Source organism: Tetrao urogallus (assembly GCF_951394365.1).
Source record: "Tetrao urogallus genome assembly, chromosome: 6".
Lineage (NCBI taxonomy): Eukaryota > Metazoa > Chordata > Aves > Galliformes > Phasianidae > Tetrao > Tetrao urogallus.
This window is the reverse complement of record NC_136819.1, coordinates 3,505,062-3,532,234: the sequence shown is the minus strand read 5'-3', so window position 1 is coordinate 3,532,234 and position 27,173 is coordinate 3,505,062. Positions and strand designations below refer to the sequence as shown.

Genomic DNA, 27,173 nt, shown 5'->3' with positions numbered 1-27,173 from the left:
TGTTACTGTTTCGCTCTCAGTTTTTCTGTCCCATTCACATTCTCCATTCTCACCTGGATTATCCAAGAATCTTGCCGTGAGCAGGAAATGCTGCTGACCACCTGGTGCTGGTTTCAGCCACAAGTTAAGTTGGCAATTAAACTGATTTTGTTCTCGTTTGAACTGCAGAATCTTCAGTGTGACAACGCTGTCATTAAGGACACCGTGAGATAGAAATACTCTGGAAGTGCAGTTCAATCTTATCCACGTTCAACAGCTGACCCGTGTTTTACCTACTGTCCACACATGTTGGAGCTGTTCAAAGTACAAAGACCATGTAATGTGATATCTCCTTACAGTGAGAAGGGGCTTTAAAAACGACAAACTGGGAAGACCTTTTTTTCCCTTATCCTCCTATGCAAAGGTTCAAATTCGCAGAGCCTCAAATTAAACTGTAGAACTGAAACAATCCATGCAAATCATACTTGGAAGTTGTTATTAATAGACTCCATCACCGAGACTTAAAAAAAAAATAAAAATCATACTGACTTTTCCTTAATTACAGCATTAAAGTTACTCCTGACAAGCTCATATCCATTAATAGAGCCTCACGACCTATTTACCAAAATGTGATAAGTCAGCACAGGTCTCAATTACCTTATCTAATTAAGAAGTTATATAAGAAAGTAATTACAGAAAGATTTACTCAAAACTAAGTGTCAAATTTCTTCCCTCTTATCTGTGTGCACTCATAAATGCAAGTTGCATAAATGAACTTCAAGACAGAATTAGATCTCAGATCAAGCAACCGTGCCTGGCAACATGAAGTAAACTTCAGCTGCCAGATGGTACACACCACATCCATATACATACAAGGCAAAACCATAGGTGGCTAATTTACAGCCTTAAAAAAAGATTAAAAATAAAATAAAATCACAAGCTAAATAAAAAGGCATCCTTAATGCCTTTTTTCATTAAAAATGCCTTTGTTCCATGCAAACACAAATTGTCTCAAAGTGAATAAATAAGCTCAGCTGTGTTGTGCAATGATTCCATTAACCTTGCAATCAAGCGTTAAATTAAATTGCCTCATTTAGATTTCCCTGCTGCAGGGGAAAATATACCTTCTAAGGTCTGTGCTTTACATTACCAGAGCCAAAGAGTGAGAGCTTCACCACTAGACTTCTACAATTAATAACATCAGAAACAAAACAAACAGGCAACCTGCAAAAGTTCCTCTGATAACTTTTTAATGATTAACCTTATATTTAAAGGTTCATGGCCTTTCATGCCCATTCTCCCATGCAATCAATCAAAATCTGCTTTGAACGAGCTACATTTCATCTTCATGTTTCTACGGACACTGGTAAAGCACCTCCGAACTCCTGCTTCCCTCTCCACAGAATCAAGAAAGCAATGCACTACCACACCAGTTTTATTAAAGCCCTATTCCTTAGGCCAGTTTTCACCCTGTAAAACTGCAGATAAAACCAAGATATTCTTTTCCTGTTGCTTAAATTGCAAATTATGGTCACCCAGCAACCAAAGGGGAGCCATTTTTTAATTGCTGAGCTATTGTGAGGAAATGCTGATCTTCTACGTAACATGAATAAGCCTGCATTCCAAAATGAAAAGACTGTCAAAGCAACACATACTAACATCACCAAATCTTGCACTAGGCTAATTCCTCTGTGATCTCCTGTTGCAGCTAACTTGCCCATCACACACAGTCCTCACTGTGTGTCAGTCCCCACCCCAGTATGAGCTGAATGAATTATTTTTAATGTGGAGATAGCTGACATTAACTAGGGATTGCATTTTAGTGTGTCACAATCCCATTTTAAGTTGGACAACATTTAAGCACAAAAACAACACCTCTTGTAGAACACATGTAATTGGTCCTTGTGTGGTGGCATCTTCAGGAAAGGAGACAAATAAAATGTGAGAATAGCTTATATACCAAGCAAGCACAGGAACTATCAGGGGAGGACTACCTCTTCAGAAGGATCACTATTACTTAAGCAATAATACAGTTTACATTAGACTAATCCTGTATTATAAACATACAGCTTTGGTTAATGTGGCAAAGCCACAGCAGCCAAGCATGATACTTGGTTTGTCTTCAGTTATAGCACTAGGTGGCAATGCCTTCACCCACAGGCAGCCAGGAGTAGTGCTCTCGGCTGAGTATGGGTTTTAGGTTGTAAATTTCAGAAACAGATATGAGCTCCTGAGAAATCTAGGCATACTTTCCAACTGGAAGTGTATGCTAACTTAATAATCAAAACCGAGCTGAGATTCTCTGAGAGGCTTTCATTCTTTTATTGAAAGTCAAAACAATACAGCATGGCTTTCCTTGAAAGCAAGACAAGTTTCTCCATCATCATCTGTCCCTGGTATTACGCCTTACTGCATGCATCTCTATCAAGAGAGTACCAGCTGTGTCCAACTCATCAACTACAGCTACACCCCAGAAAGATAGACAACAAAAGCAAACAAAACTTATGGTTTGAAAATTGGTTCAAATCTGTAACTCAAATCTTAGGGTCAGATCATGGAAGGAAAAGGATACAGTTCGCTTACTGCAATAACAGTAACATTCATCAGGTTTTGTGTTTGGAAGAAAAAGCAGCAGCTACAGGCCAATACATTAAAAACAGAAGTATTTAACTCATTTATCTCAACTCCAACAGAATACAGGGCTCATTACTGTCCATCTACCTGCTTCTTTATGGATCACAGTACTGTTAATTATGGATTTTTAACCTCCGTCCTAATTGTTGATCTTTGGCCTTGACCTTTCATGTGGAGTCACCGGACTTGAAAGAATCATTGGAAGTGAAAAGAGAATTAGGCCTTTTTTCTTTCAAAAGCTATTAAAATTAAGTTTCACATTTTCCTGTGTTACATCATGCACACAGAAAAGCAGGTGAGAATACAAGCGAGAAACCGGAAGACAAAGCTGGTATTCATCCCGAGCCTTCCATGAATGCGTAACCTAACATACTTTGCAGAAGTCACAGCCACGTATTCAGTACCTGAATTCCCAAAGCTGTAGAATGTTCCAGTATGCACTGGATACAACTTGAACTAAATGCACAACTGCGTCCCAGCATTTGCTGGGTGAGAGCTTACCTGTCAGCATCTCCAAGTCCCAGGGACGTGTTGCGCTGCATGGTCTCCCGCACTGCAGCCATGCCATCAGGCAGCCGGTTTAGCCTTCGCGTGTAGAGGCCCAAGCCACCATCTGTCATATACCTTAGAAACAACAAAACATCACTTTCAGTAAACCCATCAAATGTTCAGATACTAATGCACTGTGTTAACCTTCTGCGTGTTTGTAACTGCAGAACGCATTTCCCATGCTCTCGCGTTGAGAATATTTCCCAAAACACAAAGCAAGGAAAAGTTTATTCTTGATGATACTGGAGACCTTTTGCCCCTCTCTCATCATTCTCTACTCCATCTTGCAACCTTTCACATTAATAAGAACTGGACTTCAGCATAACTGTGACCTACTCTGGGGAGCCTGCTTCAGCAGGAAGATTAGGCTGGACGATCTCCAGAGGCCCCTTCCAGCCCTCACGATTCTGTCAGACAAAGGAATAATACTTACCCTTCATTATTGCTGTCTCAATGGAAATCATTCAATAGTTGAGAATGATACAATCACTTATCCCCTCCTACCACAAAAAGCACAGTTTATCCCATGCTGAACTATGTTGTGTGGACATCACAGGGGAATTCTCAAACCTTTCACAATTTAACTGCAAAAATCACAGTGAATTCACCCTAGTTTTTTTCAATGGTGCATGAACAATTAATAACCCAAGATTTACAGAGAGAACTCAAAGATGCAATGTGAAACAAAACCTTGTTTCAATCTTGTTCCAGCTCCTGTATTGTTTTCTGTCTGTAACTATGACTTAGAGACATTTGCCTTTTAGAAGTGCTATTATTTTTAGGTATTAGGAAATGCCAGGTATGGATATGATATTTCACCAATTGCTAAGACAACACATTTCTTACTACCTTGGGAGTGAAAAGACAGCAGCTCACTGAATTATATTCTGATACACTAGACATCTTCCTCTGTTAAAAGGACACATAGTTTTTCCCTTACAGCAAGGCAGCCTCATTCACAGCAAGAAAGGAAAGACACTCCTAGCTTCAGTTAGTAATGCCTCTATCAGGGAGAGGGAGAGTGGAAAAGCAGTTTGCACGAGTTGTGCCTCTGCATTTTTTCTACTGCTTTCCTCAAAGACGTTGCTGCAACAGATGTAGTTTACCAAAGTCAAATTCAACTACTGCATGTGGAAAACTGGGACAGTAAAAAGTCAACAAAGCTCATGCAGTCTGCTGCTCAGCATTTGAGTTAGATTTATGAATCTCTACGGTGCCTGCCTTGGAACAACGGAGGAGTCCCTCTGGGGAGTTTAACAAAGAGATTGCTAAGCTGGTAAAGCCAGACCCCAGACGATTCCCCGTTCAGCAAATCTGCGGGTACGAGGTTGTCGGAGCTCACAAACAACGACTCTAAAAAGAGGGGAGCAGCTCTGCTGCAGCAAGTGTGGAATTTGCCTCAGGTCTTTGCATTCTAACATTTGCTTGAAGTAGCTGATAAATACTTTATGGTGGAAAAACTTTTCTTTCCCCTTAACCTACTAAAGTAAAAGGGAAAGAAAAGCGGAGCTTAAGACCACATTGCTGTACAAAGACATAAACAGCATTTTGCAAAAACAGCCAATGTACACACGTAAATTGGTTTACTGCAGGTACTTGCCTGCACATGAAACCTGCTCCTGCGTGAACACCCACTGCACACGTACTGCAAAGAGCAGCTCTCAGCTTTATTGTCAGGCTTCACCTCCCCCTGACATAACTAGACCTTCGATGAAAGACTGCAATGGATTGTTCTCCATGGTTATTACCAGAATCAGTTCAATGAAACAAGTTACTCTCAGGAGTTGTTAGTCATGCTGAAATCAATGGAAAGCTACTAATATCAACACATTTCACACTCTGCGGAGAAGCTCAGCAAGCTGATAGATCAGAGTAACTGCAGTGGCATCAAAGTGGAAAACAGCAGATTTATTCAATGTCTTTGTCATGAGGTTTCACAAACCAAGACACCTTACAAGAGCACGGACAGACAATGCCTTTTACCCACTGTTCTGACGAGTTTCTTACACGTCAGGACAACACAAGATGTACACAGTTTTGTATTTTGAAACAGGCTTGTGTAATCACGGATTGAAAGCTTTATATCTTATTTTTACTACATGCAATGTTCTCCACCCAGGAACGCTTAATTTCAGAAAAGACTTCAGAAGGAATAATGCTTAAAGTCCTGCATGAAACATGGAGGCCAAAGAACACGGGGAGGTACTGCCTTGTGGCAGAGAAACATGCACTGACATTAAAGCAATTTTAAAATAAAGTAAGTTTGCTACTACTCATAGGTAATGCAGGAGAAGAGAGCAAAAAAGCTACTGGTGCCAAAAACCTCCAGCCATTGCTTTCTTCTCCTTCTTCCCCATCCCTCCAAACCTCTTGGCTCTCAGAGGCCATTTTCCTTTTATGAATACACTGTTGTTATCGCTGCTCATTTTTGCCTTATGACAAGGGAGAATATAATTAATATGTTTCTGAAGACAATCTTACAAAGTTTTCCTCAGAGAAGAATAAAACTAGGAAATTCACCTTATGTGTATAATTCTAACAGTTCTCAATGATTCTGAATCATCATACATCTCTATACTAACCTCTAAACCAAACCTACTTATTCTGATTAAAGACAAAAAAGAAAACTTTAATCCCCATCTTTAATCCCCCTCTTTCTTCCGCCTGCAGAAGCAGTCAGCACTAGGGTTGTGTGAGAATAAATCTCTGACAAGATCACTGGGAGTGTACCTAAATTTCCAATTTCACGTGCCTGTCAACTCCTCTAACAACTCCCTAAGTGTTCCCCTGAGTACAAGCATTTTCCTTGAAACAGCTTTGCCTCCTACACAGTGATCCACTGCAGTCAAACAATTGTATTAGGGCAATTATCAATTAGGTTTAATTTCTTTGGCTTTTCTTATTAAAAGCACGACAAATATCTACTTATTAAAAGCACTGCATTCAGCCTTGCTGAATTCACAAATCACAGCAACTCTGCAAGCAGTTCAAGTTCAGTGTAAAAACAAGCACTTCAAAATACTTCCTACCTACTCCCAAAAAAGAAAAGTGGGAAAAAGTGTAGCATCTGGACTCAGTGACTTTCTGAATCAAATTAATAGCTCAGATCTTCTAGAGATGGTACCAACAGGTAGTGGAGACTGGCTGTCAACACTAGAGTACCATGTACTCAAATTTGATGAATGAACACTGAATGAGACAAAGATGACACTGGTTACATGGATTTTCTAGTCTTTCAGAAATGAATACTCATTACTCATCTCTATAGTTTTATTCTTCATCTTCAAGGAAATAAATTTAACCACACCTCTTTCTTTCACTAGGAAAAGACTCAGGTTAAACAAGAGCAGTATTATGCATTCCAGCACAACTGGAGTTCACATCACACTTTTTAGGTGACACTTCAAGAAAATGGCTTCCTGCCCTGTATTACAAGTATAAAATATTTTGCTTTGGAGTTCCCTGGACAATCTGGATTTGTAAACTTCTCTTTTCATTAGCCAAATACATCCTTTCTGTGCCTCTGAAATTTTGAATGCTGTTCTAAGTCCTTCCAAGAGCAATACTGTGAGGTTATTTCCAATGCCAAAGTGATTCATTTCCCACTCCTGAAAGGTATTTACAGGGAACAAGAACAGGTTACACAAGGGATCTGTAAAATTTAGCGGTCTTAGTCACCTGGTTTCTGCTCACACTCTGTACTTGCTCAGGTATATCTAGACAGCCAACAGCACACTCACTTTCATAGTCCTTTCATGGTCTGGAAACTTGTACCACTTCGTATATATTCATTTCACTCTTTAACATATGAATATGAACTTCCCAATTTTGCAAACAGCTTGCCATGGGACAGGCACTCTTTACTTAAGAATTAATACTTAAGTCATTTCTCCCCTCCCCCAAGTCCTCCCATTCATTGTTCCTTACTGGCACTCTCCACTAAATGCCCATCATGATCTGTTCTTTGTCTTTCTAGCCAAAGCCTGTCTGTAAGTCTGGTTTAAATCCCACTTTGGAACCCTGTGAATTTCAGCAAAGTCAGTCGCAGTGGGATCAGGTCCTTAGCTTTCAGTTTGGCACTGCTAATACAATGCTCACATATCTAACATTCAATCCAAACGTCACCTTTCAGGTTCACAGAAGCATAAACCTAGTGTTCATTTAACTTACAATTTCACTTCACATTTAAGGTAGTGTGTTAGTTATAAATTGATAGACTTTTATGAATAATCTTTAAATAGTTACAGTTGAAAAACTAATGAATAAATTATGAGTTGCTTTGAGGATGCTCAAATCCAAACACAGACTAAAACCAGAAAAAAAACCTACAAATGATTTGCAGTTTCAAAAGTCATCGTCACTGCATAAGGAGACATTCACTCCAGTAACAGGCAAAAGAGAAACAAGATTACACAAAATGTAGTAAGTATATTTTAGTTTCACAGCTTATTTAGTTAAATCTCCCAACTGTAAAGCACGTGAATTGGTAGATTAAGATTATATTCATACAAATATTTTATATTGCATTATGTAAAATATAAACACTCTATTTACTTTATTTTATATTCCCCTTTGTTGTCTCAGTTATCTTCCCCTTCTATATGGGCTCTGTATGAGAACACAGCACAGGTTGAAGCGTAACTTATTCCTCTTCATCTATCCTGGATTTGAATGGCCCTTCAGGAATGAATGGGACACTGCATCTTGAAGGAAAACTCTTGTTATGGCCATGAGAAACTTCAAATGCCGATATTAATTATTAACAGTCTCGGAAGCAGGCTTAAAGGCATCCAGGTGATTAAAACATGTTTAAGATAGCAAGAACTGAGAAAACTCATGGGAAGACATTAGGATATGTCACCCCAAACTTCACAGAGTAATTTGGGCAGTGACTCTGATGACTTTACTAAGACTACACAAGGTTTCATTTTCTTCATAAAAAAGAACTTCTGCCCTCATAATGACTAATCAAAGCCTAATTATTTTATGATGCAATCTTGCCTACTGTTGTTTCCCACATTTTTCCTAAAACACATTTAAATGTGAGCAGAACTAGTTCAGCCAGTGAAATTCAACGGGCCCACTACAGTGGAACATCTTCAGCCATACAAAGGAAAGAAAACCAGCCATTAGAGCGTTTGTGAGGAGGCAGGGGTCCAGGGGTTTCAATTCCCAGATGATTTGTAAAATTTACCCAATGATCCATCTGGGAGAGCAGATCAACGACTACAACTTTGCACTTCTGCATGGCTGCCCTTGCCCAGTTGAGTGTCCCCTCTTGGAGCCACATCTTAAAAAGCAAGAGTGTATACCTGCACAGCATGAGGGCCAAATCCTGTCAAAATAAGGTAGGGAACATTGGAAAACTCCCAAGAGGTCACAGGTGTGCAACTAGTAGTCCTGAGCCCAATGGAATATGGGTGGAAACTCATTAAGATGGGACAATGATCACACCTAGCAAGAGCAGGCTGCCAGCATGGAGCAAGCCGAAGTTACACCAGAATCTGGCAGTAGTTAAATGGGGTTTTGCATATGACAGATTTGATTTAAAAGCCTAAATCCTTCTCAGGATCTACTTCAATGAAAACCATAGAAATGAGTGATAGAATAAGTGATCCACTCCCCACCACTCTCTTTAATTTTGTTAGGGAAAGGAACTACTTGCGGCCAAAGGAAAATAATGAGAGCATGCTGCCACTTGCCAGGCCCAGAAAACTAGGGAGTGCAGAGAAGGCTCCTCAGGGCTCCCAGTGCCTTCTGCTCCCTCCCACCCGCATGAGTGCATCTCCCTCTGCTGGCCAGCCCCACAGCCGGACGGGATTTAGCCACAGAATGCCCTGAGTTGGAAGGGACCCACAAGCATTACTGAGTCCCGGCCCTGCACAAGACCTCCCAAAAACCCAAACCCTACATCCGAGAGTGCTGCCCAAACACTCCCTGAGCTCCAGCTGGGCAGTATGCATGAGGAAACACCACAAATGGTGGGCTGGTCCTACAGACAAGGACGATTTATGGCTCAGTATGTCCCAAGCATTGTACAGCAGTGTGTGGCAGTGAGGACAGAAAAGAGACTATGTGACTACTGCCAGTTATTCTCACTCCTGTTACTATAAACACTGTCTTTTGCTTCCTGCCTGTGCTACTAAATTGTCCGAGGCTTGCTGATGGCTTTTTAATGGTGTGCTGGATAACATGCTCCATTCCAGATGATCTCTAAGGTTGTGAGTTACGGGCCTCAGATGTCTACCTATGTCAAATCTGAAAATACGAGACAAGTGCTATGAGAACACGTATTTTAAAACTATTAGTAATGTTACAACATCAGTAACACCAAAAATGCTTATGTAACATTCTAGCCACACCTGCTCTAAAAATCTCTGGCTACAGCTCTTAGGATGCTATTTACACCAATTTCAGTGTTTCCTTTTTATTTTCTTAGCACCAGGACATTTGTAACTTAAGAACCCAGGTCTTCTGACCCAATTTCATCGCAGCTTACTAAGAAGTCAGAAATAAAGATTCCCTAGTACTATTTCATAAAAATCAAAATGTTGAGCTTGACTTCCTTATTAGCTGCGCTGCTGTTCTGCAGTGTCAAAAGGTGCAAAATGTAAGAGCCTGTTCCAGCAAGAGAGAAAGAAGGCAGTTCAAATAAACAGTCTTCTCAGAGGGAGAAGGAAGACACAATTAGCTCCCTCATGATTCTCAGTCACGGTTAAGTGTTACAGCCATACAAGGATTGCAGCGATGATATCTTAGCAATGAAATCACACCATTCCAAGTGCAGTAAAACAACTAACAGAGGTAATCTCTGAAGAAAAGGGTCAGAAAAAAACTACAGCTAGCATTCAGTCCGTGTACCGGGCATACAGATTCTTGCTTACACCACAATTAGCTCAGCCTCTTGACCGCCAGCCAGCCACACATAATGACCTGTGGCAGCAACCACTTCTGCTGCAGGTGGCTCAGAAGGAAATGGTTTCTTTTAACTACTGCTACCAAGAGCAAATGTAGTTAGCAGCAAAAAGTATAACTCTTCTCTTTTTCTTAAGCCTCAAACCCAAACGAAGTTCTGTCGTGCAACATTTGAAATATATGTATCACTGCCTGACTGATAAATAGTACTAAATCCAGCAACTGGGACACAAGAACACTGCAAATATCCACTGCATTACTGAACATTCACTAAAATGAACGCTCCTCTTCGGCTCTTCATATTGAATTCCTCATTGCTTCCTAATGGAAATAATGGATGCACCTATTAAAATTCAGCCTCTGCATTTTACAGTGCTTTTTCAGTGCTGGTTCTGGCCTATGTCACTCCAAGGCAGGCACAGCTCTGGGCCAAAAAGATGACTTCTAGCTCATCTTTTGTGACAGGAAGTCTGATTCTGCACCCGACTGTGGCCTGATCTCCTTTGTGATTTGCTTTCCTCTGTGTTCTGAATTCACTTGCTTTAAGTGCTTGTAGAAAGATCCACGTAGAGCATAAGGGCTTGAACAAACAAGAATGAGAATCCCACGAGCATCGCACACACGAACACATTAACTGATTGTGGAAACAGGGGTCTTGGATGGGAATGGATCAGCTCCACTGCAGCAAACACATGGGGATGTTAATGAAATGGAAAGAAGGGCTAAGGACTGCTCCTGCCCACGCTGCCTCCAAGTGCAGGTTCTTGGGCTTGGGCTTGTCCAACCAGCACACCTACATTTTGCTGCAACAGATGTTTCCACAACAAGGAACATTGGCTGAATGGTGTTTGCTGATCACAGACCATTTCCTGAGCAAATCTGTGTCTGGGAATAATCAATACGATCAGGCTGTTAATTCTGCATAGAAGTCTGCACATTAAGGTAATGAAAGCAATGTCAGAGGATTAGTTAAAGTAAAAGAAAATAACGTTAAGATGCCTTTCTGACCAAGAGCTCTGTTGTTCCACTCCAAGGACAGATAAAAACAAAATGAACTCTACATCTCGTTAGAGAGAACACAGGCGAAAAAAAATAGGCAGAAGGTAGAAACACGTATGTGAGCAGCTAAGGGAGGCTGAAGTGGACAAAACCCTCCAAACAAGGAGGCCAGACCAGTGTGTTGCAGGACCAGACACCAGGAACCAGGACCTAATGCACCAATCCCAGTCTGAGTGCTTTGCTGCTCTGTTGATGTATTAGCTTCCAAAAGAAGATTGCTTCTTACCTTCGATCCACCACCGGAAGACCTTCTTAGTTTTAACTGGTATTTTCTGCCTGTTTGGAAAAGGTATTCTTTCTAACCTATGAAATCAATACTAACAATGTATGCCAGAGCTCTGCCTGAGCAGACTTATTAAAAGAGGCCAAATGAAACTTCCCATGACCCAGTGCATTTCAGAGAAAGCATCAGGATCAGAGGGCTCAAATAGTTTATCTTGGCTATTGAATTTATTTTGGCTGTAATAAATATTTTGGCTTCCTTCCCTATCAGTTTGCCAATGAAAACACAGATCCAAGGTTTTCAGACTACAGCACTGGAGCAATTCTGAAAATGACAAAGTGAAACATACATCAGCTAATAAAGAGCTATTCATGATATAAATGCCCTCTTGTGCTGTTTTCTGCATACAGTAACTCAGCTTCTGAAAATACCGGACACATTCACCCTAACACTGATCTCAGAGACTCATTCCACAGCAAGTAGCAATGATGCTTTCTTAACAAGCAACTCGACTGATTTCTAAGCAGCCTATTATTCCTCTCGCACAGAGACATACTGCAACTCTGTTTTTGTAGGTGAGAATAAAATGAAGATAACCCATGAAGCATCTGTTCACACTGCATGTGGTCATTTGGCATGAATAGGCGTCAGTGAGATTCACCAAAGGTAACATCGTCATCTTTTTGACAGAAAGTTTACCTCTCCCAGTTGATTTGGGGATTACATCCAATGCTGTTATTGCAACTCAATACTGCAATACTCCCTTCTCAAGGAATTTGCACGCCATTTCTCTCCACAGACAATTTAACCCCAATGTTGTGAGGCTGCTTTCAGGAACGCTCCTTTCAAATGTCTACTGGTGCAGCAATAAGAAGCTCTGCAAACTGCTCAAGCTTCAAACCCCAGTGATAATCTGAAAATGAAGCTAAGTCATTCTGATTGTGGATTGACCTCTAATATAGATTTTGCGCTTGGAACTGATTCGACAGTTCCAATAACACTCTATAAACTCACATTATTTAGCAATGCAGGCTTTTGTAGCTGGAAGGCAACAGGTGAGAAGAAGAAAAAGGAATTTATATACAACTATTCTTGTCCTACATTGAGATCTCATTTATCAATTTCTGGATGGTTATATAAGTAAAAGCAGGAAAACTACTGCCCCTCTTCAAAAACCAGAGAGAAATAAGAGTCAAGTACTCCATTCATATCATTTTTCTCTCAGTTAAAGATACTCCAACATTTAAGGCAAGGGATGAGCTGTTGTGGAGCTGTTCTGCTAAATGTCATATTTGCCAGCCTGGGATTTAGCTCACTGCTTCAATATACTACTTCAGGTACAGAGGTACCACCGACAGAAACGTGCTGTTACGAGTCCCTCAAACCTGGAATCTAAGACCAGTTTTGTATTTTCAGACTATGGTGACTTCCCCTTTCTACTCTATGGGATGACTAGGTAGTCAAAGAAAAGGAAATGATATTCAGAGATGAGCAAAGACACAGATTTCTCTGGAAATAGCGTTCATAAACTGAACTGCTTTCTCATTATTCCCTTTCCCTCTACCTGGAATCTGATCTTTGTACACTGACTGACACTGAATCTGCAAAGACTGGGGCTCCTCTAAGATATGAAAAGCAAATGCATGAGATGACAGTTCTGCCTGGGACACTTCTCAGTTCATCCTTGGTGTTCCACAGAAACTGGTGGTGCTACTCGGAACTTATATTCCTTATTTTAAGACAAAAGTTATTTAAGACAAACATAAGTTTGAATAAAAGTCACAGTCCACAAGAAATGCAATAACTGTTACTACAACAAACAGAATGTAGGTGTAGGCCGCTTCATTTTATGAAAACAAGTCATTTTAGTAGTACAATGCATGATTAACATATTAACATGATTAACATATTAAGTGGGGTTTTACCTGAAATAGGATTTTATACATTCTTTGCACTGGTTTCTTCAACATATTTATATGCTTCTTCAACAAAGAGTTAAAAATGAAGTCTGATTTTTCAGAAAGGACAGTTTGAAAGCATCCAAAGATTCAGAAAGGACAGAATGAATGGAGGCTTCTAGACCACTTCCTGATCAAATCAGTGACAATGAAGCACCTGAATTCCAGCTCTGTATTTCGATAAGAGATACTACATCTTCCAAACAAGGTAATGCTGCAACTGACATCACTTATTAAAAAAAAAAAATCGGAAAAGCAAAGGATTCAAGGCAGCCAGGCAGGGAAGAAGAAAAGTAAATCAGCCACCTGCATCTCACAGATTAGTTTCAACATTAGTCTAACACTGATGCATCTGAGCTAAGAAACAACAGCTAACCTTCCTACAGTTAACTAAATACCAACCTTGGAGCAAAGAATCACAGTCATAGAGGTTGGAACCATTCACAGCGAAGGTAAAATGTTGAAAATCCTGATAATAATTTTCTATCAGTTCACACTTCTATACATGAACCTCTTCTTTAGATCTGATTCATATGTACAACTGTTTTGACACACACAAGGTGTAAACTCATTTACTTTCCATGAATGTTCTCCTTAAGCATTCAAGCAGCTGAAGAGTTCAGTTAGTTTAAAAAATGCCTCATTCTCCCCATCTTGTGGGCATAAATGAGCATTGCAGCATGTGCTTGGCTCGTCACGATGACCCTGATTCAGCAGAACGTTTAATCATACTTACCTACAGCAATAATTCTTCTCAACACACACATAAACTTAAATCTCATTGACTGAATTACCTGCGGTAATGAGCTGTCCCTCCAAATGCTTACCAACAGCATCACCGTGATTCTATTCATTCATTTTCCAATAGTCACAGGGCGTACAGTTGCAATGCAAAAATGCACAACCTGAAGACACTGTAGCCAAAAAAAAAGGCACTTACCCACTGGTGATATCGTCAGTCCTGATATTCTTGCCCAGCACATCTCCATCACTCATGTAGCCGGTGGCATCCATGGTGATGCCTTCCAAATCTATTTCATCACTTCCTTTGTCTGAGATGTCCACATGGCAGACACTGCTACCGCGGGATGCCAGCTGTCTGCGCAAAGGTGCTGAATACATGTAACGTCCTGATTCTGTGTTGATGAAGCGGCTGGCGTTCCCTCTGGGAGGATAGCCGTTCCCCAAGGACGGAGCATCACCTGCCTGCAGGCGGGGGCTGGACTGCCCCAGTCTCCATGACAAAGGGGTGGGTCGTCCCGTCAAGCTGAGAATGCTGCGACCGCTGATCTCGGTGGTCACGTTGGTGTCAAATGTCGTTTCCAAGGTGCTATTTAAAAATAAAAGAAAAAGCGTTGGATCGAAGGCGGACTGCTCTGTAGATCACGGGACTTCAGGTGATGTTACGTACAGATTGCAAGATCTATGCTCAGATTGTTTACTGAGTCACAAAGGAGTAAAGCATTAACAGAATTCAACTGCTACAGAGCTTTGAGAGTTAGGCCCATCCCTCCAGCACCACTCTTAAACAGCGATAGTTTTGCACTCAGGCCACCTACTGTTCAAAATAGACGGTAGAAGACTTAGGAACTTTTAACGGATTATCCACAGTATCCAAGTGTAATTTTCTCCACCTTCAATCACATATAACTCGATTATGCCGCATTTTGCCACTCTAAGCAAGGGAGTATGATGTTAAGACAAGGAAAGGAACAACAAATAAAGAACTGTCTTTTGATACATTTTCTTTTTCTGCCTGCATTTCTGAAAGACTCAGGAGATGAGAGCCGTACCTACACTAAAGAAAGGATTAAATGGGGAAGTAAGAAAAGCAGTATTTTCCAAAGTATCTTTTATATATTCATGAACTGAATACATTTTTCAAAATATTGACAATATTTACACCAAGCTCTGGTCGTGAACCTATTTCAGGTCACAGCCTACAAATATTGTTTTTTACAAGCATCAACTGTATTAAGTCACATTTTGCATGTCTGAGAGTGTGAGTGTGTTGCATCCCTTTCTACAATAATGCTAGTATGGTCTGGATGCTTTTTTCCAGATCCATAGCTGCAACTTGTCTTACCCACAGGAATCCTTCTTTTCCTGCTCAGCTAACATAGCATAACTTCTCTTTTAAATTATTACTGCGGATCTTTTTAAAGATAGCAGCATTGTACTAGTTCCAACATAGCATTGAGCATACACTGCAACAACCTAAGAATCCTATAGTTACAGTAATTAAACCCTAATGAGCTGTCACATTAATTGGACTCTGAAAAGAAAAATACATGCATTGGTAGTTTATCTTTGCAAGTTCTGGCTTAGTTTAGATACACAGCCTAAGCACAAAGCATGCATGCAATTAACTCATGCAGGGCAGGAGTCTGTAAGCACTGCACAGGACCCCTCACCTCATTAGGGGCCAACAGTTCACTACCCAAGACTCCTGCTCAGCACTGAACAGATCTGAGTCACAGAATGTTCAAACATAGTAAGAGCACATTCTAAATATTGCTGGAGATTTCTAAACGCTGCTAAAAAACAATAAAATTATATGCGTGGATGACTAATACTGTCAGAAAAAAACTGTTAGTCCAAAGACTGGCCAGGAATTCAAGCTATGCACTTTTTCAAGTGGGTCAGGCACAGTTCACCTGCTTGTTTAAACAAAATATTACACACTGGGGGAGAGGGGTGTAATGCACTGAAGTTTTTTAAGGGGTAAGATGAAGAAACATCTTAAACGATAACCCATGTTCAAACACCACCTAATGCCTTCAACCAGTGCTGCTTATTCTCCAACTTTGTTTCTATATACAAACTGCCACCATCAGTCGCTCATCATAAAGCTCCATCAACACTGAACAGAAACCAAGATCTGTGCTTTATAGGTAAAATAAAAGAACGGTATCTTCACCTGTCAGTCTTAATCATTTTCTAAAGATGCTAGATCTAAGAGATGCAAAGTAAGACCACATCTTCAGTGTGGTCTTCACACTGTGAAGTGCTTCACATCTTCTCACAAATAAAGTTATGTCATCACCTGTGAGTGACCTGGGTTCCCCGCAAGCTGGACATCGTTTCCTCCAAGTTCTGTCGAAGATCGGCAATGTTTTTCACAGTTCGTAATCGCCGAGTTTCTGGATCCTCTCCTAGAGGAGTAACAAGCCATTGGAAAGGAGAGGGCAGGAAACAGCACAGAATTGAGTTGTTACCTTTGCCTGAATCTGTCTCAGAGACGTTTCTCTAATATTTACATACATACATACATAGAGTTTACATACATTAAAATCCCTCTAGCGTCTCAGTGTAAGTTATTTACTTGCCCTCAGCTGCCAATTAAGAAATGCCTTGGTTGCTAGTTCAGATGAGTTGCATATAATTAAATCTTCTAATAGGTTGAAGAGAAGTGACTATTGACATCCAGTAGTGCTAACATATTTTTGTAAGCTCCACATTGAAGCAGAACACCTCCAAAAAGCCATCACAGAACTTGCTGGGCACAGAAGGGAATGATATCATTCTAAAGGGTTTATAGCTCGTGACTACAGAAATTACTACTGCAGATTCAAAACTTCACACTTCATATTAACCTTTTCTGCACAAGTCATGAATTTTTAAGCTGTGAGGATAGTGGTCATCCATACAACAGCTGGTTTATATGGCCATCTGCATATTATACAAATCAGAAGCAACAAGGAGCAGACCAAATAGCCTTTTACTTCATCACTGGCATTTCCCACATTCTTTGCCTTAAACTTCATGTTGCTGAAGGATGCCAGATTGGTGGCACAGACAGACCAAGTGACAGACTCTTACTTGCAAAGCAGCAGCAGCACAAAGCACTTAACAGAAGAGCTGAAGCCCTGACTACAAGGAACTATCTAGGGAGGGGAAGATAGATTTTTATTCTTATATCATCATTAGCCCTTCTGAAATAAACAGTGATGACTCAGTTAGTGTCCATGTTAGCAATGTTTTATAGGTTCCCAGTCCCTAGGAAATAACCTAACAATAAATTTCACTTAGGCCCAAGATCAAATAATTATGATCAGGCTGAACTGGAAATAGCCATCTAACATGAGGGATTCCTTTAGCCACTGGGTCCCTGGGACAGAAAACAAATTATTGCAGTAAAGAACATAAAATATTTATAGGCCTTCAGTCTAACAAAGGTCAGAGTGCTCTTTTACAGATCATTTCTCTCAAAGAGATGAAGGCAAACAGTAACTTCGTAACTGAACATACACAAGATTTACTGCATGGAAATTAATTTCTATTGCTATCACTTATCTAAATTACAATACAATACAATTTTTTTAACTTAAATTACGTTCAGTTACTTCAAATTAGAGAGACATCGGATAGTGTCACTAAAAATTATTGAATTAGTGGCTCTTTGTGAGCAGGTGATTCCATTAAATCACACAGCTTCCTGTTTTCCCTACCTGCACTCTTTTGTTTCAGATACACTTTATACCAAAGCTCCAATAGCTGCTACGGAGGGAAAGAAGAAATCTGTTACTATTCCTTCTAATTTATTTGGATCGACAGACCGCTTTGCTCCGCTTGTTCATTTTCCCTTAAGACTCCTTTATTGACTGCTGCTGTCTGTGGAGTTTGGCTACACACAGCTGGGTTTTGCGTCTCGATTCCTTGAGGCTGTCGTGTCATCCTGCATCCTTGGATCCCAACAAATACTCTACCTGAATAATAGTTGGTGTTTATACAACCTCTGTCATTGAAGATAAGGACCTTCTGTGATCTATCAATTCTTCCCAGTTTACAGGAAGACATGTAGGCCAGGGCAGGCTACACAATTAGGAGGTAATGCTGAAAAAGCCTATGAAGCTGTACGTCTTGTGTTTCATACTTTGAACTCACTCACTCATCTAAGTATGAACCCAAAAATTTTATCAAGAATTTTATCAAATTTTATCAAAATGGCACAAGGCCATTTGACTTTTTATTTTTTAACCAATGTATAAAGCACATTTTTACACAATTTATACACGGTTACACACATCCATTTATGCACCTCTGCAGCCCTTTTCCTTACCAATGATGCTGCTTGGCTTTGCCATCAGCGTGTGTGTACACAAATGTGGCACTGACAGAAAATATAATGCAAAATGAAATCAATCCAGGTGTGAAAATTATAGCTATATGACTTTCCGGGCAGGATAATCAGTCTCAAAACTCACACTAATGTGGAGGAGACCAAAATTAACTCAATTAAAAATCCTAGGATATTCTATGATTAATGAGATAAACTGTAATAGTATCCAATAAACAGCATCACAGGCATTGCTAAAATCATAATGGAAAGAGGAGACTTGACAATGGCTTAAGTGTACATTTTAGACCCTAAATAGAATATGGTTATCAGAAACTGCTTAGGCACCATAGGAAAGCTAAAAAATGATTGCTAATGATCAAACAAGAATCCAAGAAAAAAGTACAAATCACTTTCTAACTTCACTTGCTAGTATTCTCATCAGTTTCACATCAGCTCCAGTTTGTGCATGCTAGACACAGTAAGCTGAAACTGGATTTTGGTCTCTTCTTGGTGAAAAAAAACCACTTCTCTTCTGCAAGCAAAGAAGCAAGAAAAGCAGTTTCCTTTACATATATATATGTATGGGAATACTTAGGATCTTCACTACAAATTAGCCCTGAAAAGTGTTGCACATATCCCAGAAGACAATATGCACCCAGAACACCTAATGGTTTCAAGAAATGGTTTCAAGTGGTTTCACCACTGCATACAACTTGAGTATCTATTACTCATGTTATTGACACCCAGCTTCCATTGCCTAACAGTTAAAAAATACCATTACTAATAGGAAATAAAATATTAGAAATTAAAGCAAATTAAATTCTCCCTACAGCAGAGCTCCTGACTTCAAATTTGCTTTAGTCCATTCTCACTTAATTGCATCATAGTAAGTCATCCTGCAAGACATACCTGAGAGGTCTTCGAGACCAGGCTGTCCAGTTTTGACATAGAGAGTAGGATCCATGCTGACCCCTCCTGTGCTGGCCTCAGCTGTTACATTTCCTTCATTCTCTGTCTGGGATCTGTAAGACAAAGCAAAATAGTGATGTGCAGACAGCCTCCATCAAAATTAGCTCACACAGAACAACTAGACAACTGCACCTGCCATCAGCCCCTCCAGAATAGACCAGCAGACTGATTTTACATAATTCATTAGTCCCATTTTGAACTATGTCTTAGAAATGGAAGCAAGCACTCAGCTGTGAAAAATAAAAAATTCATGGCCAAACATAGGCTTCTTAGCTCTTCAAATGGGGTCCTAAGAAACTTGTGTTTCCAGTTCATTTCAATTATCAATATCATCATTTGTTGTGATTAATCAGACCTTCTCTAATAGTTTGCTTTACATAAATATAAAGCAGGTAGTGTGTGATGGCATCTTACACTCCTGCTGGTTATTCTTCCGTAACCAGCAATGACACTCATTTTTATTTTAAAATAAATGACTGGATAACACCAATTTGCTACCTGACATGATGGCTGCCATGTAAAAGGGACGTGATGAGAACGTACTGTCAGATGTCAGTAGCGTATCTTAAGATTACTTCATTTTACTGCCTGTGCTGTGTTTTGCTCTAACAGCCACATCAACAAGCAGCTGGAAGTTCTCTTGTCAAAAGAAGTGCTGTACAAGAGCAAAAGCATAGCAAGCAATTGCTACTGTAGTGTTCTTAATTTCACTTGGCCTTATATGAAACGTAGAACAACTTCTCCAGAGATTAAAACCACAACGTGTTAACAGTGACACTTTAGACACATTCCCCTTCCCTACAGTTTGTGTTTGAGCTGCAGATCCACATTAAGGAATCTGCTATAGCTGTGAATAACAAGATGAGAAAGTTAGATATCATTATGGATTTAAGCTACTATAGCAATTTTCACCTCTAAATAGATTTCAAAAAATTGGCATTAGTAGATCCCACCACAAGTCAAAGATGTGACAGTAATGGTGATGTATGTAGATGAAAGTGAGAACAAGAGAAATATAGAACATGTAATATAAATACAAATATTAGGCTTTTCCAACTTACTCATTTTCACATGACTGCATACCAGAATGACATCTGGCACCTTACTCCATAGACACAGAGATAACACTCTAGGGCTCAGCAGACTCAAGGGCCACTCTTCTCCTGCCTGCCTCCATAGGTCTGAGCAATTCTTTTGCATCTCTCTCCTTCATTTTGATTTCATTTAAAAATTTGATTTTGCTTGCAAAAAAAACCCACCAACAACACAAAAACAACATGGCCAACCATTTTTACACTACACCTGCCAAGGGCAAAAAACCATACCGTTCAACTGAAAAATTACAGCGGAGAGTGACAAAGGTGGACAAAATGGTGTGAATAACATCTACAAGCAGCATGAGCAGCAACTAAACAGGCCAGAAAAGACACACTGTGAGGTAAGAGAGATATGAGAGAGGTCTATAAAAGCACGAGCAGCAAAAAGATAACAAAGACAGAACAACTGCTTGAAAAAACTAAGGAGCATGAAAGAAAATCATGATGTGGCTGTCAAAGCCAGAAACTTTGCCATTAGACTCAGGAATTTCTTCTGTCGTCAGGTTTGGCAGCACATCCTCAGAAAGCTTCTTTAGTCATTTCCTTCTCGTTACTCTTCCCTATGTTTCCTCTACTGCCACTGTCACACACAAGACACTGGCCTGGAGGTTAGCTGTCCTCACAGACGGCTGATCTTATCAATATCTAGTTCTGGGGTAATGCAAGCATAGAAGAGCAGACCTTGTGCTCGGCCTTGCCTATACTAATCGACTTCTGTTTTTCAATTTGTTCTAATTCGCCACCACCATTAGCCACACTTACAAGCTATGATGTGTAAAATAAACCTAATGCACATGGTCCAAGGGCAGCAGTGGGACAAGGCGTTAGCATTCGGATATTAACTATTAGAAGTGTCAGGTACAAGTATCCCAGCTCCTATCTATCAGAATTTCTTACACACTTGAGAACCATAGAACATCCCAAGTTGGAAGGGACTCATAAAGATCACTGAGTCCACCTCCAACTTTGGTCTGACTGCCTTTCACAACAGTTTCTGGGTAAATACATAAATGTGTTATTCCAATGGCATCCGTGGCGTCGCCTCACTCCCCCAGCAAAGCATCTCCAATGAATCCTCCTACCCAGAGGCCGTGTTCCAAAGGGATGATCCCAGCAGTTAGTTACCTGTACATGAACGGAGCTACTGTGGCCGTGTTCGGGTGGCTGTATTGCTGCTGGGGCTGAGGTAGCTGAACACTGACGGTGTTGCTTCCCGTGCTGTGTGTGGTGGCCGGCCCGCTGACAGACTGGCTGCTGTTGCTGCTGTTGAGGCCTCCGATGCCTTTTCCTTCAGAAGAGGCTAAGCTTGAAGAGGAACTGGAATTCCTGCTGTCTAGCTGAGACTTCTGATGCGAGAGTCCCGAGCCAGGTTTCCCACTGCGGCTCCTCTCACTTTCTTTTGTAGAAACTGGGGCACTTGAGGATTTCCCTGCGGTGTTTTTCATTCCTGGTTTTGGTATTCCACTGTGCAAAGGGGCCGAGGCCTCCTTCTTGGCACTGTTCAGCTTTCCTCCTTTTGGAATAAAGCTTGCAATCTTTGAGGACTTTTTTGGCATCTCTGCTGTTGCTAGCACTGTCTGCTCTTCTTTTGGTTCCTCTTTCACACCCAGCTTTTCGGTCATAGATGTTCTTTTTCCCGTGTCTTTACTTTTATCCTTTTCTTTCTCCTTCTGTTTCTCTTTCTCCTTCTCATTACCCTTGGGAGAACTTTTCTTGTTAGTCAGTGCCCGGCTGAAAGTCCTTTGTGCGATTCCCTTGAGTGCAATTTTGGGGCTACTGGACATTGATCCTGGATTGCTCACATTCTGATTTGTGGCATCGATTTCTTCGCTCTCCTCAAAGCTGGGAAGTGTCTCTAGCTTTTCACAACTGCTGTCACGAGATGTGGAACACTCAAGCGTCGTCCCCCCTGCTTTGGAGCCTCCTTTGCTGTTGAAGAGTTTCAACTTTTCCAGCATGGATTTTTGGCCATTGGGAGTTGTTTTGACGACTTCTGAGGGTGGTTTTGGAGGCTCTGGTACGGGCTGCTTTACGGATAGCATGGAAGATGTCGCTGTGTGCTTAGCACTGAGGGACTTGCTGCGCCAAGGCTTAATAGCAGAGCTGGGCTGAGGGATGGCCGAGGAGTTATTGCAACCAGTAGTACCGCTGCAGCTTTGAACTGAGGATGATACATTTTCATTCATTCCTGTGGGCTGGAAGGCTGTACTGTCTGCAGGCTCTGGAAAAAAGTTAAATTAAAATTTTAAAGAAGAGACACCAAACACAGTGGCATCTGATATTATAGCTGGCTTGGGATTCTTTTTGTAATGAAACAGCAGGAGCTTTACAGTAGTAACCCTGAAAAGGCAGACACACATCACTGCTTTAAACATCAGTATCATTCAATTAAAACAAAAGCCAGTTTTCCTTTCCAGCAGCACAGCAACAAGCTCCCACTATGTAATTTACATTTAGTTCCTCCTGAAAGAAAAAAATTTAGCTCAAGCCAAAATGTGCTTTGCAATGCGTTCTTCTTTATTAGATTCATAATACTTCTTCATTAGCAAAAACATAGCACTGTTTTCTAATCAAGGGTTCTCTCAGCTTTTTGGCAAAATTTTTGCTGTCCGAGTTCAATTCTTAGAAAAACCTCAAGTATAAAAAAAATGCAGGAGTAAGGAAAAAGAAATAAATCCAAAGCTCTTTCAGTTAATGGGGAGAGATCCTCATCTACAAAAATGCAGAATAAAACTCCATGTACAAAACCAACCGTGCCCTTATGCGATGAACCTAATTTATACCTCACCACGCTTATAATGCAGCTGTAAGAGAAACCAGTGGCAGTAATTGCACAGCTGTCCCCCTCAGACAGAGCAAATCCTATTTGGTTAGGTACTTTGAGCATTATGCATTCTTAGCAAGAAGTCAGCATAGAGCTGAGAGAAAGCTTGAAAAACCCCACTCACCTACCAGTGGCCACTTCTCCTCTGTAGCTTCTCTCTGCAGTTTCCCTTCTGGAGACGTTACTCTCTCAATTATCACAAATATGTTTTCTGTTAAGCTGCTCATGTTGCCAATTAACTTTTGTCATCTGTGTCTGTTCGCCTGCCCAGCAGCCTGCTGGGGATTAACGGCTTTTACCTATATTTCTCTGCCCTCCAGCACTGAAGTAAACTCTGTACGGAGCTGCATTTTTTTAATTCAAAAATCAACAGCGGTTGAGAGCGTGCGTTTTCGGCAGCAGGGGCAGCCCAGTGAATTCAGCCCTGTAAATCATGAACCGCTGCAACCATGCGGGGACTGTTGTGCTTCATTTTCAGCTGCACACTGCAGATACAGCTCTGTTAACCGCCCTCCCCTGATCCAAACCAGAACTACTGAGGATTTAAAGCACACTCATCTTTCTGCCTCAATGGAGAATCAGTTTGAGAGATTCCTTCGTAATAAACTCGGTCATTTCACTTATAGATAAAGTAGAACTCCAGGAATTAACGCACTTTAAAAAATATTACTGAAGTTGGAACATTTCCAGGACCTGTTATTAACCAATCACTATTATATCGGCTGGTCCTCCTGCTGCAAAGAATCCACGTGGAGATGGAAGGAAGTAATTGTCATTTACAGACACAGGAGGGACGTATACTGCTTTTACATTACTGCTGGCCTGCTGACTCCAGGGGCATTATTCCTGCCTCACTCCAGCAAGGAAGGAAAAGCAAGCCACACCATGTCCCAGGCAGCAGAGCCGCCCGGTTCTCCATGTGCTGTGTGAACATGGGCAAGGAACTCTTCAGGAGAGCCAAGATGCAAGGAGTAATGGGGAGACTGGGGCAATACAAGGGTGATGCAGGGGAATCTGTTGCTAGGTGTAATCTACAAGGCAGTGCTGCTTCCTTCACATACATATGGAGTAGTGGGCGAGGAGTTGCTTGTGCCATCAGGCAGTACAAGATGGGCAGCAAGAAACCTAACAGAGCGTTCTGGGAAGGGAAACCCACACCAGCACTGCCCTCCTCACAGCAGCACAGCGGTTGCCTGGAAGGGAGTGGGAAGTGAGCGATAGGGCATTTGGGAAAGGAGTTTCATCCCAACAGCCCCAGGGACAGCTCCAATCCTCGGACTTTTAGGAAACAGGTCTCACTGGGTCAAATAAAATTACTTATTTCTCCACATCCAAAAGCATTTTTCAAAATGTACTTCCCAAGAAAATCCAGAACTTCTTAATTTACACCTTCTCTGTGTTTTTGGTGTTTGGTTTTGTTTGAAATTTGGTTTGGCCTTTGCACAGAATACACTTTCTTTTTCATTTTTTAGAAATAAACACGGTCCCACTTTGAGCCCACACCACCACACTTCCAGTGGTGCCCGATGATGCATCTCCACTTAGAGAGCTGCTCCTCATCTACAGTCATGTCAGAGAAATCACACTTATACCAACACTGTTGTTACTGTAATAAACTTAAAAAAAAACAACTGCGAATATATGGAGACATTAATGTAATTTTTAGAGTCTCTACCTAACATTTTCCAGGAAGGGAATTCTGTGAGTGCTGAATTCTACACATCTGATACCAAGGAAAAATATTTAGAAACTTCTAAATATACATGCTAAGCTGTTACACTTTGGGAAAGGAAAGGAGATACTTTCTTACACATGTTCTGTGGATTTTGATTTATATTCAGATCAAATACAGTGAAAATGGACATTCAAAGTCCTCAGGCTTTTGCTGCATTCTACCAGAGAAAGTGCAGGAAATAAAAGGTTCGCTGTAAAACACAGCCATCAAAAATGGCTTCAGCTTAAGAAAGCTTCAGTCTTTCTCAGACTCTCTGTTTCCCTCTCACAAACAAGTCCACTGGCTCTGTTACTCCTAAGACCAATCTTGGTAAACGAAAAGGATTTTGCTGCCAGAGTGCAGCTTCAAATGCTAGGTTTCCTAATGAAGCAGTAACATCAATATGTGGATAATACATCAGCATGCAGAGGGGAACTTATTCAGCGTGGCACAGGCCCTTCTTTCATGAAAAAGAGAGCAGGTTTCATGCATTCTATTAATAAGCTTATTATTTCTCATGTGTTCCTTTGTGAGGGAGATAATTTCTTTCTTCAGCAACCTGCATTAGCTAAAACTGACTATAAAAGAAATGTTTTCAAAACCAAGCTACAGCCTACAATAAATAATGATCTCTTTCCCCTTTTCAGAGTCAAATCTTGGCTTGCAGTCTATTTTGTTCCTAGCGTTCAGTTAAAAAGATGTTGGTGGTCCAGTTCCAATGCCAATGCGCGCTGTAGCATGGGTAAATCTGATTTCAGCTGCTCCTGTAAAGTCTTAGCTGCAAACATATCCATTTGTAATGAGAAAAAGAAGCCGAAAGCTTATGATTTAAATCTCCCACCAAAGTCTTTGAGAGCTTACATTATAATAAGGTCAGGAGAAAATATATGCCATTTCCCATCATTTGTCTTGTACAGTCTAAGCAAGTGTGCTTTCATTTGCTGCAAGTGAAAACTTTAAAAAACACTTTCTTCATAGGCACGAAAAGCAGCACAAAGACAAAGGATGTTCTCATAGTTACGTCTCCTCAGAAAGGTCAAGAACTTCACACTATTTTTATTCATTTTAGAATGAATAAGCTGTCATTTTTTACGTTGCAGCTATGGGAAAAATAAGTAGTTCTCATGAAAAGAAACATCGTCTCGTAACAGCCCATAGATTAGACAACTGAGTCAGAAGCAAATCTGCAACAAAATTCTAATTTAGGAAGTAAAAGCAGAGGCTGCTCTATGACATTACAGTGTCAGAACTGCAGAAAGCGTTGTGGCATCTCCATCATTTCCCACCATAGGGAGGGATAAATGGCAAGTGCTGACCTTCCATGCACACACCAGAAGACTCTTCTTAAAGCACCACAATTAAGAGTCTCACAGAGGAAAGCTTTTTAGCTGAGCTGTCCTCTTCTTCAGTGGTGATTTATCATGCTTAGCAGACCCCTGACATATGGAAACATCTCCATTTCTGCCAGGAGCCTACTATAAAAATCGGAATCTTTCCATAGCCCAAAAGAAGAGCAGGTAGAGCAGAACGTTCCTAACAAGAATTCCCTGGCACACAGCCCTTCTACAAAACAAGCTGAACCTCTTGGATCCACAGCAGTGTCTACTTCTGTTGTAATGCCGCTCACCCCGTAGAATGAGAGCTGCCTCCTCCGGCCACAGTGAAAAACAGCCAGAACATGATCTTAAAAGCAGAAACTGCCAAATGGTAAAAGTCTGTGTAAGCTGAAACGATCAGAGAGGGAACATTTTGCCTTGCCGAGAACAAAAACTTCAACGAGGTGACTCCAGTTGGTTTCCTCAACTTCTATCCCCATTGTTTTTTCCCTTAGAGCTGATGAAATTTATTGCACTATGGGACAAAGATCACCTTTACTCTTTGATATTTCCAGTTCTGCTTTCTTCCATCAGAGCTACTTCCTCAGCCTCAGACTCTGTAACTACACTTGCTGCTCTGTACTCCCAGCTCACGGAGGTGTCAGTCACCGAGCTTTCCCACTTCTGTGAGTTCCCTTTGTTCACGCAGAGCTCCAGCACACAGAACAATGACACTGTTGTTTACTAGTCGACATCGCCAAGACCTGGGACTTTTGCTGAGGTGAAGGGAAATAAGTTTGGAGCACAAGCAATCCTTGGCTCAGTGTCTTGACCTGACACAGACACTTGAATTGCTTGTTGTTTTTGTTTAGTT

The 27,173-nt window shown here is 40.8% G+C and overlaps 1 protein-coding gene across 2 annotated transcripts in view; it reads right to left on the bottom strand.

Annotated features, from left to right (window-relative positions):
* The window catches only part of NAV2 (neuron navigator 2), a gene marked incomplete at both ends in the record, with an annotated part of 305,316 nt that overhangs the window by 75,451 nt on the left and 202,692 nt on the right, over positions 1-27,173 (bottom strand). For both annotated transcript variants that reach the window (XM_079537585.1, XM_079537584.1), the window contains 5 exons: positions 3,115-3,237; positions 14,258-14,647; positions 16,364-16,472; positions 19,289-19,401; positions 21,571-22,666. In XM_079537585.1, coding sequence (XP_079393711.1) covers positions 3,115-3,237; positions 14,258-14,647; positions 16,364-16,472; positions 19,289-19,401; positions 21,571-22,666 — 1,831 coding nt within the window. The remainder of the gene's footprint in view (positions 1-3,114; positions 3,238-14,257; positions 14,648-16,363; positions 16,473-19,288; positions 19,402-21,570; positions 22,667-27,173) is intronic.